This window comes from Diabrotica virgifera, chromosome 6, assembly GCF_917563875.1.
Source record: "Diabrotica virgifera virgifera chromosome 6, PGI_DIABVI_V3a".
In the NCBI taxonomy this organism is placed as follows: domain Eukaryota; kingdom Metazoa; phylum Arthropoda; class Insecta; order Coleoptera; family Chrysomelidae; genus Diabrotica; species Diabrotica virgifera.
The window spans coordinates 77,009,523-77,022,052 of record NC_065448.1 but is presented as its reverse complement, the minus strand read 5'-3'; the positions used below and the strand labels follow the sequence as shown (position 1 = coordinate 77,022,052).

Here is a 12,530-nt window from a genome sequence, read left to right as displayed (position 1 = left end):
AATAAGATCATCATTGCTACTGCTTATTTCCCACCACGAAGTGAACCAGAGAAATATTGGGAGTTTACGGAGAATGTGGAGAAACTATCGGATGAAAATCCGGATCACAAGCTTTGTATCCTTGGTGACTTTAACCTTCCTTACTGTAACTGGTCCAAGGATGGAATGTCTTCAGTGGGTACCCCTTTGATAGGAGCTTCACCTCGTGAAGTTGAATCCATACAGATTCTCTCAGCTTCATGTTCATACCATAACCTTTATCAAGTCAACTCCATTAAAAATGCACACAACAATTTGCTGGATCTGATTTTCATGGACGATGGCGAAGCTAAGATATCAACAGCAGAGATAGTCCTACTTCCTTTGGATATTCATCATCCACCTATATCTTTTGAATTTAAGTGTGAATCATGTGTTAACAACCCTGGACTGACTGGTGATGCTTTTTATAGAGATTTCCATGCGATGAACGTCCTAGATGTTACAAGTTTTCTTTCTCAATTTAATTGGGATAATTTGTTTAAAAATAAGTCTCTTGATAACATGATCAGTATTTTTTACGATATTATATACTTAACAATTGATCTTTATGTTCCTGTTAAAAAGTATTCAGCAAAGAAATTTCCGGTGTGGTTTTCTCCTGATCTCAAAGTTACAATTATTCAGAAAAAGAAAGTTCACAAAGAATATCTAAGAACTAAATCCCCCACTCTCTTTAATGAGTTTTCTGCATTAAGGGCTCAATGTAATGTGCTTTTTACTTTCGAGACCTCTTTTTCACATTTTTAACCTGTCATTAAAGACCGTGATGTTCCCAGACTACTGGAAAACTAGCTTTATTACCCCAATACTAAAATCTGGAGATAAGTCTCAAGTGAACAATTATCGTCGTATTAGCATTCTGAGTTATATTCCCAAAGTTTTTGAGAGTCTTGTTTGTGACTATTTGTCAGCAAGTTTAAAATGCTGTTTTATCGACCAGCAATTTGGATTTCTCTCTAGCCGCTCCACTGAACTTAATTTATTGTCATTTACCGACTTCCTTGTGGAATCTCTTGAGGGTGGCTTCCAGGTTCATGCTGTATACACAGACTTTACAAAGGCGTTTGACCGGGTAAATCACAAGATTTTAATCAATAAGTTGAGAGGTCTGGGTATCCAGGGTGAACTTTTAGAATGGTTGTTATCCTACCTATCTGAAAGAATACAAATAGTGTGTGTTCAGGGTTTTCAATCGTTTGAAATTAAGGTACCTTCAGGAGTGCCACAAGGGTCACACCTTGGACCCCTTCTATTCAATATCTATGTTAATGATATTGCCTCCTGTTTCCACTTTGCTTTTTTCCTAATGTTTGCTGACGATTTAAAATTATATTTGAAAATCGAGAATGATGGTGACTGTCAAAAATTACAATCTGACTTGGATCGGTTGAGCTATTGGTGTGATAACAACGGAATGGAACTTAATGTTAAAAAGTGTCATTTAATGGTTTTTGGTCGAAATAGAACTCCTGCAAATCATATCTATACTATTAAGGATTGTCCTTTAGACTCTGTATCTCAGATAAAAGACCTTGGTGTTGTGCTCGATTCCAGCTTATCCTACATCCCCCATATCTCATCTATTGTCTCAAAGTCACTTCAACTTTTAGGGTTTATCAAACGTTGTGCAAAAGACTTTCTAAATATCCCATCCATAAAAGTATTGTATTGTTCACTTGTGAGACCTCACCTAGATTACTGTTCATGTGTTTGGTCTCCACACTATAACACCCATATTCTAGCTATTGAGAGAGTTCAGCACAAGTTCTTAAGATTTGTTGCATTTAAACAAAATCAGAGGGTTGATGAAATTAACTATTCTAATATAGAAAAGTCACTCAACATAACCTCTCTCCAAATCCGACGCATGCATAAGGATCTCACAATGTTTTATAATATACTACACTCCAATAATTTTAGTCCTCAACTATTGGAGAAAATTAGCCTCCATGTTCCCAGTAGACAAACGAGGCTAAATCAACCTTTTTACATTAGACCGCATCGCACTAACTACGGACACAACTCCTTCATGTCCAGAACACCTAGATTTGCTAACCAATATTCGGAAGGTTTAGATTGTTACAGTTTTCCAAATAAATTTAAAGCTCAGCTTAAAAACTGTGCGTGATAACTTGATATCCTTGTGTTTTGTACATTTTTTGTTAATGTTTGTTATTTATTTAATGTTCCTAGTTTGTATGATTAAAATTTTTAAATTTACTTTAGGTTAGGTTATAAATGTCCTGTGATTAATGTTTATACTGTATTTTAATTGGGTGATTGCCCGTTGATAAATAAAATAAATAAATAAATAAAAATTCATAACCGATGCTGAGTACAACAATGGAGTAAAAAAGATAAAACCTAAGAAAGCAGCTGGGACTGATGGGATTCCGCCGTATATTCTTAAAGCATGTGGTGAATGGTTAGAAAAACCATTGCTTCATATATTTAATTTAATAGTTTCCTCTAATAGCTATCCTGTAATATGAAAAACTGGTATTGTAACTCCTATATTCAAAGCAGGTAATAAAATGAATGTAGAAAATTATAGACCGATATCGATAATGTGTGCACCAGCTAAACTATTCGAACAAATTATTTATTCTAGTCTATATCATTATGTCGAAAAGTTTTTAGTATCGCAGCAACATGGTTTTGTAGCCAGTAAATCTATTAGTTCAAACTTATTTATTTACATGAATCGAGCATATGAAACTTTAGAATCAAAGTCCCAATTAGATACTGTATATACAGACTTTCGTAAAGCATTTGATACGGTTGACCATGACGTGTTATTATCAAAATTAAATAAGTTTGGTTTATCAAAGAATTTTATCGAATTAATAAAACATTATTTACAAAACAGATCTTTTATAGTTAAACACAATGGAAATACCTCAGGTAAATTTGAAGCTAATTCGGGAGTGCCACAAGGTTCTAATCTGGGGCCTCTTTTATTTGTACTTTTTATTAATGACTTACCATCAGTTTTGAAACATTCAGAATGTCTTCTATTTGCTGACGATTTAAAACTCTACAAACGCATACAAACTGTTAGAGACTCTGTATTATTACAAAAAGATCTAAATAATTTACTTGAATGGAGCTATTGCAACAAGTTATACTTTAATGTGAAAAAATGCTGTATATTTACCGTAACACGTTTAAAAGATCCTATTATATTTGAATATAAAATTAATGAAGAAACTTTACTGCGTTGTACAGAGGTAAAAGATTTAGGCATCACCTATAATAATTTATTATCTTTCGCTGGCCACATAAATAATATCACGAAGTCTGCAAACCGATTACTAGGGTTTATAATTAGACAAACCTTTAATTTTAGAAATATAGCAACTCTTAAAATTTTATACTATACTTTAGTAAGGGCAAAATTAGAATTTGGAGCTCATATTTGGTTTGGTGAGTATCAAACTGCATTAGATACACTGTTACATATTTATTTTAAAAAAATACGACCAGATTATACTGAAGTTAGAACCACTCGCCTTAGAAATGAGTTTAAAATATTATCATTAGAAGACAGACGGAAACTTACAGCTTTAATATTTTTACATAAAATAATTAACAATAAAATTAATTCACCTGAAATTCTAGCTTTGATCAGGTTCAATGTACCATTAAGATTAACTCGCAATATGGTAATGTTTAATATTCCACTATTATCTACTACCACCAGGGCTCCTCTGGTAACCCTGTTTCGACTAGCTAATAACATCTTTACTCTAACTGATTTAGATTGGGCAGTCTCACAAAATGTATTTCGGGGAATAGTGTTACGACAAATTATTAATTTATCGGTATAGGATTAGTAAGTGTAGTCTTATGGATAGTATATAAGAATGGTTTGTATTATCTGATATGTTAGATTTACTACTTATTTTGATTTTTTTTGTTATTTTTATGTTTTATGTTATTGTATATTTATTTTAGAAAAATTATTGTATTTTATCCTTGTAATTAGACCTTACAGGTCTGTTAGGATAATAAATAAATAAATAAATAAATAAATAAAAAAAATAACTCCAAAGATTTTAACTTTACACCAAAAACACTCAAATAAAAATTCACCGTAATTAAATTCTGCATAGAGAAATGTTTTGCCTGATTTTCTTCGACGAAAATTTTCCTCGGAAAATGCGGGTTTTTCCAACAAAAACTGTAATTTTCAACTAAAATTTTAAATTAGTAATTATTTATTAATAATTAAATAGCTTCCTGATGTAAAAGCTCTTTTGGTATACATTATATTTCCAGAATCTTGCAGAAACAATCTTGTTGTTTTTTCCGTCCAGGATGATGAAGCGAAGATCGAGTCTGAATCAGATGCTTGGTCTGATGATTCAGATTCCGACTATATAAAGGCTGATTCACATTATAGCTCAGGTCACGGTCCGCTCACGCTCAGCTCAAGGTTCGGACAACTATTCTTAATCATGCTATCCGAACTAAACACGACGGTCAAGTTCCGTCCCTTTGTTTTGACCGCGTGGTTTCTCCGAGAGAATATTTTGATCGTCGCTTGAGCTGACCGTGAGCGGAGCGTGACCTGAGCTATTATGTGAATCAGCCTTTAGATGAAAATGTTCGACTGAGCGCTTTGATTAAATAATGTAGTTAACCTTTGTAGTTTCGGTTTTTATACTTTCCATTATTAGATAAAAATTATAATTTTTGACCCTATAGGTATAGATATACAGGGTGTCTCGAAAAGATTGGTCATAAATTATACCACAGATTCTGGGGTCAAAAATAGGTTGATTGAACCTCACTTACCTATATACAATAGTGCACACAAAAAAAGTTACAGCCTTTTGAAGTTACAAAATGAAAATGGATTTTTTTTCATATATCGAAAACTCTCAGAGATTTTGTATGGAAAATGGACATGTGGCATTTTTATGGCAGCAACATCTTAAAAAAAATTTAAGTAAAATTTGTGCACCCCATAAAAATTTTATGGGGGTTTTGTTCCCTTAAACCCCCCCCCAAACTTTTGTGTACGTTCCAATTAAATTATAATTGTGGCACCATTAGTTAAAAACATTATTTTAAAAACTTTCTTTCCCCTTAGTACTTTTTCGATAAGCCAGTGTTTATCGAGATATTTTGAATATTTGTCGAACCCACCACATATTTGTATATGGTTTAAGTACGATTATAGAGACCTATTAATAATCTGAAAATTTATTTATAATTTACATTTTTAGGTATAATTTGAAAAAGAAGCTACATGTCGATAAAAGGTGACTTATGAAAAAAAGACTAAGGCAGGCCCGCACATCAAAGAAACATGAAACGTAAATTACGTTTCATGGAAATAAACCACTGCTAAACAAATATATGTCCGGCCATTTATGAAACTCTCCGAAAATAAAAATGTGTCATGAGCATGAATCACACTCGTTTCATTGGTAGGCGGACTTTGAGATTTGTTTAGCAGTGTTTTCTTTTCATGAAACATGTTTTTCGTTTCATGTTTCTTTGGTGTGCGGCTTGGCTTAGAGGCAAAAGTTTTAAAAATGTGTTTAAAACACTGTGCTTAACTAATGGTACCACAATAATAGTTTAATTGGAACGTACACGAACATTTGGGGGGTTTAAAGGAACAAAACCCCCACAAAATTTTTACGTAAATATATTGAAAAAGAAGCAGCATCTCAATAAAAACTGGCTTATCGAAAAAATACTAGGAGGAAACAAAGTTTTAAAAACGTTGTGTTTAACTAATGGTACCACAATAATGAATTAATTGGAACGTACACAAAAGTTTGGGGGGGTTTAAGGGAACAAAATCCCCATAAATTTTTTATGGGGTGGACAAATTTCAATATAATTTTGTTTCAAGATGTTCCTGCCATAAGAATGATATATGTCCATTTTCAATAAAAAATCTCTAATAGTTTTCGATATATTGAAAAAAATCGATTTTCATTTTGTAATTTCAAAGGGCTGTAACTTTTTTTATGAGCACATTTGTACTAAGGTGAGTTAGGTTCAATCGAACTATTTTTGACCCCATAATGTGTGGTATAATTTTTGACCAATCTTTTCGGGACACCCTGTATAATATGTACTTATATGTTAGAGATATTAATAAATATATTTTTAAAGATATTCCTCCATTTATTTTTACAAAATATATTTAAAAAACTTTAAAATTTGTATTTTTTCACGTTTCAAATCTCCATTAAAAAATATTCAAATTTTCCCATTTTTTCCAATTTTTCCAATGGTCTGGAAAAAAACGGAAAAAAATCTGTTTTTTTCCCAATTTTTCCCGTTTTTTTTTCGACATGTTAAATCTCTAGTACTGAGTATCCAAAATGTACTTAGAGTACAAAATTCGGGTACTTGTACCCGGGTATTGCCCAGCTCTGTAAACAAGGAACAAGGAATATAAACCCCGGAGGGCTCGAGTGACTATTGCTGAATAAAAACAAGTTTGAAAAAAATTGGAACAGTCTTTTTTTATTTATTCTTACTATCGTTTGACATTCGACAAATTATTTTTTAATACTTACACATAAAATTAATTCACGTCCTTCTATAAAAACATTCAGTGTCATTTATCGCAATTAGTGACACACATTTTTCAACTTGTCAAAGCGAATAGCACAGTTTAGCAAATATTCATATTAAGATATCAATAAAATGTTAGTTAAAATTATGGACAGGGTCGAGTTCGCTCCCAATGGTAAGAATTTTACCTGAACTAAAAAAGGTAGAGTCCGAATTGGCTCCCATAGACAAAATTTATTTTACCTAAATATGTCAAAAATATCACCCAGCGTTGTCACTTCTTTCAAATTTTCTCTTTTTGTTAGAAACAGGTACCTTCCTAGAAATATCTATGGGAAAGGAGGAAGACCTAACCCTTCGGTCCTAACTTAACTTTCGGGTATTAGAGTGTAGAGCGCAAACCGGCCGATTTCAGGTAAGAGCGCAAAACGGTCGAGCGCATACCGGCCGACACCGATAATTTGTGTTAAAATTGCCACATATACCAATGTTGAACTAAAACAAACTCTAAAAGTATTTGTCTAAAAGTATAATTTTCCTATAAAAAGTCTATATCACTATGTAAATTTCCTAAGCACTATAAATATTACACGATTTGGCAACAATGTCTAATGTTTCCGTGATTATATGAGAGCCTACCCGCATTCATGCGGGAGCCAATTCGTACCCTTCTAAAATATACCTGAACGAAGCGGAGCGAACTCGACTTCACCCAAAATTATTTATAAATACAGTTTTATTCATGAAAAATAATCTTCGTCTTTTGATTTTAATTTTCGTGATACGATATACTTATTCAATTGTTCTATAATAGTTGTTGTTCCTGTTATATAAATTGGTATATTTTTTATCTTTTTTATTGTCATAATCTTGATTTTGCTTGTATTTATCTTCATTCCTACAGAGCTAGAACATAAACACAACATATTTAAATTTTAAGTTCGTTCTTTAATTGACAAAAATACACCAGATTTTGATGTTAAGGTTATTTGTGGAGCAAGCTTCATTGAAAAATTGGCAGCTGGTAAGAGTTCATAATGGCGTAAAATTTTTGACACCACACTTTTTAATTCTAACATGGCAAACTTTTGACCTAAAAAAAATTTAAAGTAAAATAGTAAAAGAAGAAATATAATTATACAATTGTTGAATGGGTTGCATATGTGAGTTCATTTTAAATGAAGTAAAGAATCACAGACGTACTCACAATTATTTAATTTACTTCGACGACCGGTTTCGATCTCTACAATATACAGATCATCTTCAGGTCGGCGTTACAAGTGATTAAACGATGCCGTTACAAGGGATGATTTGTAAGTTCATCCGTAACATGTTTAAACGTCCAGATTATGCTAGTAGGATAACTAGGTTAAGAACTGGGTAGGCGGACATGCTTAGTAGGTCAAAACACAGTGTATTGGAATATATCCTGAAGGCAGATGTGTGATGTGAAACAAAAGATAGATCTATTATCTATGAGAAAGACAACGTTCGGATGGAACTGTTCGTAAATGCAGCTAAAGTGTTAATTACCTCTGTGTATGCACTTGTACGATTGTAAAGGTCTTTGCTCTTAGGTGTTTTGAGCTGAGGGCAAAGGTCGAATTAAAGAAAAAGACAAATAGGAATCAATTGTTAGATTGTATTGTTCCCAGTCAAAGGACTAAGGGATGTCAGTTAGTTTGTATCACTGAAGGTGCCTGACACTAGAAAATCTTTTAAATGTAGAGAAATACAGGAAAAATTAATTAATTAGATAAAGGGAAGGTCAAGTTATAATATTGGTTAAAAACTGGAAATTAATAAAGGTGCTCTGAAAAAGGGGGGGGGGGGGGTTGATCAAGCTATTGGATGATGGTGTATGTTTAGAAAAGTAGTGAATTAATAATTACAGGGTGCAGGCACTTACATTGAGAAATTTAAAATAAATAAATAAATTAACATAATATAAAACACAAAACACATAGGATTTATCACAACTACACAGACAACAAATGGTTTAAAATTGGTAAGGAGTAGCACTACATTTGTTAAATCCATTGAAATAATTGATTTTTTAAGATCTCAAACTTGTTTTTTTGTGTTTAATTTTGATTGTGAGTACGTGTGTGTTTCTTTACTTCATTATATATAATGATACAGTGTGTCAAAGCCAAATGGAATAATTTCATTATTACAATATAATAATATTCGGAAATATTATTTGGATATTTTTTCTTATGTGAATGATCCATTTTGGAAATTAATCGCGAAAAAGGTTGATTTTTATTTTTAAATTACCATTTTTTGGCATATAGCTATATCATACTAGTGACGTTATTCGTCTGGGCGTGATGACGTAATCGATGATTTTTTTTTTGAAAAGGTAACTCAATTATCAATCCAGTAATATAAACATTAATATAATTATTTATACAGTGTGTCTAAAATATTTTATTTAATTAATTGACACAAAAAGAAGAATGTGAGTAATTTTTTAAGTCAAAATACATTTTACTACCGCCAGAAAACAGAAATAAAATGTTTATTTAAACTAAAGGCCCACATATCTTAATGGTTCAAACATGTCCTTTAACTTGTAAAAAAGTACTTATGATGGAATTATTAAACCGACAACGTTTTGTGATGTAGATCTTTTTGCGGATTTTAATAAAATAGACGTTTTATAAAGGATTTTAGTAATTTTTTGTGATCTATCGTATACAGCCAGTTACAGGAATTTAATTTTCTGTTGGAGTTTTTTATTTTTATTTTCATACGAGTATAACGCACAACGCACATCGGTAACATTTCATACTGATCAATAACTAAAAATAAAATACTTTTACCTATGCAATTTCTTGGTCCAGCGCTAAAAGGTATATACATATAGGGATGTTTCCCGGACATTGTTTCAAATCTCTCGGGTATAAATTTAAGTGGTTCTGGGAAATATGCTGGATTTCGATGACATATAAATGGAAATATGGTTATTTCCTGTCCCTTAGGGAATACGATATTGTCTGAAAATAAATTCAATTGATAAAAATAATTAAAGTATAACATATTTTAATGTGTTAATGTTTAAATAAAAATATGTCACGTGAATTTTAGTATTTTGCAATCATAGAATATATTATTTATATAATAGGTAAATTAATTTGGAGGTAGAAGCAAAGAAAACTGGTTTAAGGGTAAACGAAGAGAAAACCAAATGTGCATCAATAAGAAGAAGAAGAAGAAATATGCTTTATTTCCATGAAAAATTGTACAATTTTATCGACAAAGCTTATACAAAGTCAAGAAAACAAAACAATAACAATCCAATTTACTAAAATTACATAAATCGTCAATTTATTTACAATACAAACAAAAACAAAAACATTAATAAACAAAAGGGACGAGATAGAACAGGGCAAAGTATTCCGATATACCCATATAACTTGGAAAAAGTGGAGAGTTTTAAATATCTCGGAGCAACAATCAATGCAGATAACGATATCACGGAAGAGATTAAAGGGAGAATTTAGTCAGAAAACAGATGTATGTATAGCCTCCACAATACTATTAAATCTAAGAGCCTAACACGAGCATCAAAGAGCAGAGATTAGATCTGTGCTCATGTATGGGTGGGAGACGTGAACTCTGACCAAAGCAATAATTGAAAGAAAATTTAGATGTTTTGACAGAGAAGAAATCCTCAGAAGAATCATTGGACCTTATCACGAGCCCAATTGCAACCAAATAGGGCTGGCGACGTAGTCCAAAAAATTAAATCACAGCGTCTAGGCTGGGCTGGCCATGTCCACGGACTCCCTAATAACCGCCTTGCCAAGTTGATCTAAGAGGAAGCCCCCACAGGAAGAAGGCCCTTAGGACGCCTACAAATGCGATGGAGAAATAATATATGGTCAGATTTAAGAACACTGCGGCTACGAAAATGGGGCTAAGCAATTTTGGCTACGAATTTCGTCACTTACTTGACTATGAGCCGATCTTGCTCCTCATAACGCGCCATTTAAATATCGATATCTTGGCCAAAAAATAACCTAATAACATTTGCATAAGCTCAAATTATTCCTTTTAAGTTCTTCTATCATTATTGTTAATTAAAATATAAATGTTTATAGCTCAAATTTGCTTGAAACCCTTATAAACAAATTAATGTACAATTTTTTTAAGAAAATGATAATTTCAAACGGGCATAACTTTGAAACAAATGAAGCTTTGAACTTTTTTTTGAAAGCCTGTTTATTAAGCTTTAAAATGAGACCATCTAAGTCTCATTTGCATGCGTAAAAGCCAAGTTACGATCGATAAAGCTTCGAAAAATACTTGCAATTTGCATTGTGCACTAATTTTTCAATATCTTGAGTTCTAATTGTTGGATTTAAGTTTAGTAAACGTTTTTTCTTCATTTTTTAGTAAGGAACAAATTTTATTTGAAAAATTTTTTATCTCTTTTAGTTTATGAGCCAAGCCGTTATAAACAATTTAAATTGTTTATAACAATTTTTTGACCCCTCGGATCGAAATCCCACCTCGAAAGAGACCGTTGGGTTTGTCCATCAGAACTGAAAAGGACACGGTGACCTCTATTTGGCGCCTAGACTACTAGACTACTATGTCTGCTTTGGTCTTCCTCTTCTACTTTTTGTGCAGATTTTTGTTACGAATATTTTGGTAGCAAATCTGGCCGGTTGCCAACGAGTTGTTGATGATGGTCATCTTTTTGGGATCACCGCCTATAGACTAAATAGTTTTAATTTATACTCGAAATCTTACTCCATTTAAATTCCTCATCTACGATTCTGCCAAACATCGGGATTGGACAATACAATCTTAGCGTTTCTTTTATTACCATTTCCAAATATTTCATTTCAGCTAGATTCGTCATAGTTGGTTTTGCACTTTTTAAATCACTGAACATGTTTTTTTGTTCGTATAAAGCTTTTTCCTACAATAAAAACATTGTTTTTTAACATGCACAACCTCTTAGAATGAAAATTTATTGTAAACATACAAATAATTAGTTATTTTCGTATATAATATCATAAGAGAGAAAATTTTGCCGGCAATATTTTTGACTGGTATGAAAGTTTGTTGCCTGGCAATATTTGCGAATTAAATTTTGACTTAAATCACGTGACGTCAGTCGAGTGATTTTGTCAAAATTTCATAAGCGAAAATTACCAAAAGACAACGAACTTAAATGAAACCAGGAGAAAATTTTGCCGGTAAATAATTTTCTCTCGAATGATATTCGACAAGACTATTTCACGAGACAATTAATGCACCGTATCAACGAAATATAATCTTTATTTATTTGATATTACCAGACACTTTCGTGACGGATCTGTCATTATTTTGTCGCTGAGAAATCACGTCGTTAAGGAGTTTTGTCAGTAGAAAACGATGCGTTGCTATGCCGTTTTATCAGTTAAAATCAGTCTAGTGAAATAGTCGTATATAATATCACAAGAGAGAAAATTTTGCCGGCAATATTTTCGACTGGTATGAAAGTTTGTTGCCTGGCAAATTTCGCGAATTAAAGACACGGTCTAATATCTCAAGAAATACACTTCCAAATGAGAAACCAAAAAACAGTTTTTCAATATTTTTCGAAAACCTATCGATGAACCAAAAAACAGGTTTTCAACATTTTTCCAAAACCTATCGATAAATACCAAACATGGTATACTCCCTGGAGGTGGGTAACTTTAAAATCTTAAATAGCAACTCCCACTTTTTATTGCAGATTTGAATTTGTCATGAAAAATTAAGCAACATTTATTCGAAACATTTTTTAAAATTGCTGATAGATGGCGCTAATAAATTGTATTTTTCCAATTAAACCATCATCAACAATTCTAAAAAATATTTCGAATAAATGTTGCTTAATTTTTCATGACAAATTCGAATCTGCAATAAAAAGTGGGAGTTGCTATTTAAGATTTTAAAGT

General features: G+C 32.1%; 2 protein-coding genes across 7 annotated transcripts in view; one reads left to right on the top strand and one right to left on the bottom strand.

Annotated features, from left to right (window-relative positions):
* Positions 1 to 12,530, top strand: part of LOC114336454 (neuroendocrine protein 7B2) — a 161,224-nt gene that overhangs the window by 69,099 nt on the left and 79,595 nt on the right. The window lies entirely within an intron of this gene.
* LOC114336456 (cytochrome P450 4c3-like) overlaps positions 7,516 to 12,530 on the bottom strand; it is a 222,147-nt gene continuing 217,132 nt past the window's right edge. For 3 of the 4 annotated variants that reach the window (XM_050652568.1, XM_028286818.2, XM_028286819.2), the window contains exons 6-8: positions 11,353 to 11,524; positions 9,417 to 9,590; positions 7,516 to 7,681 (exon numbers count right to left, since the gene is read on the bottom strand). In XM_050652568.1, the coding sequence (XP_050508525.1) occupies positions 7,524 to 7,681; positions 9,417 to 9,590; positions 11,353 to 11,524 (504 nt within the window). In that variant the 3' untranslated portion in view covers positions 7,516 to 7,523. The remainder of the gene's footprint in view (positions 7,682 to 9,416; positions 9,591 to 11,352; positions 11,525 to 12,530) is intronic. The other variant, XM_050652567.1, reaches the window with a different exon arrangement.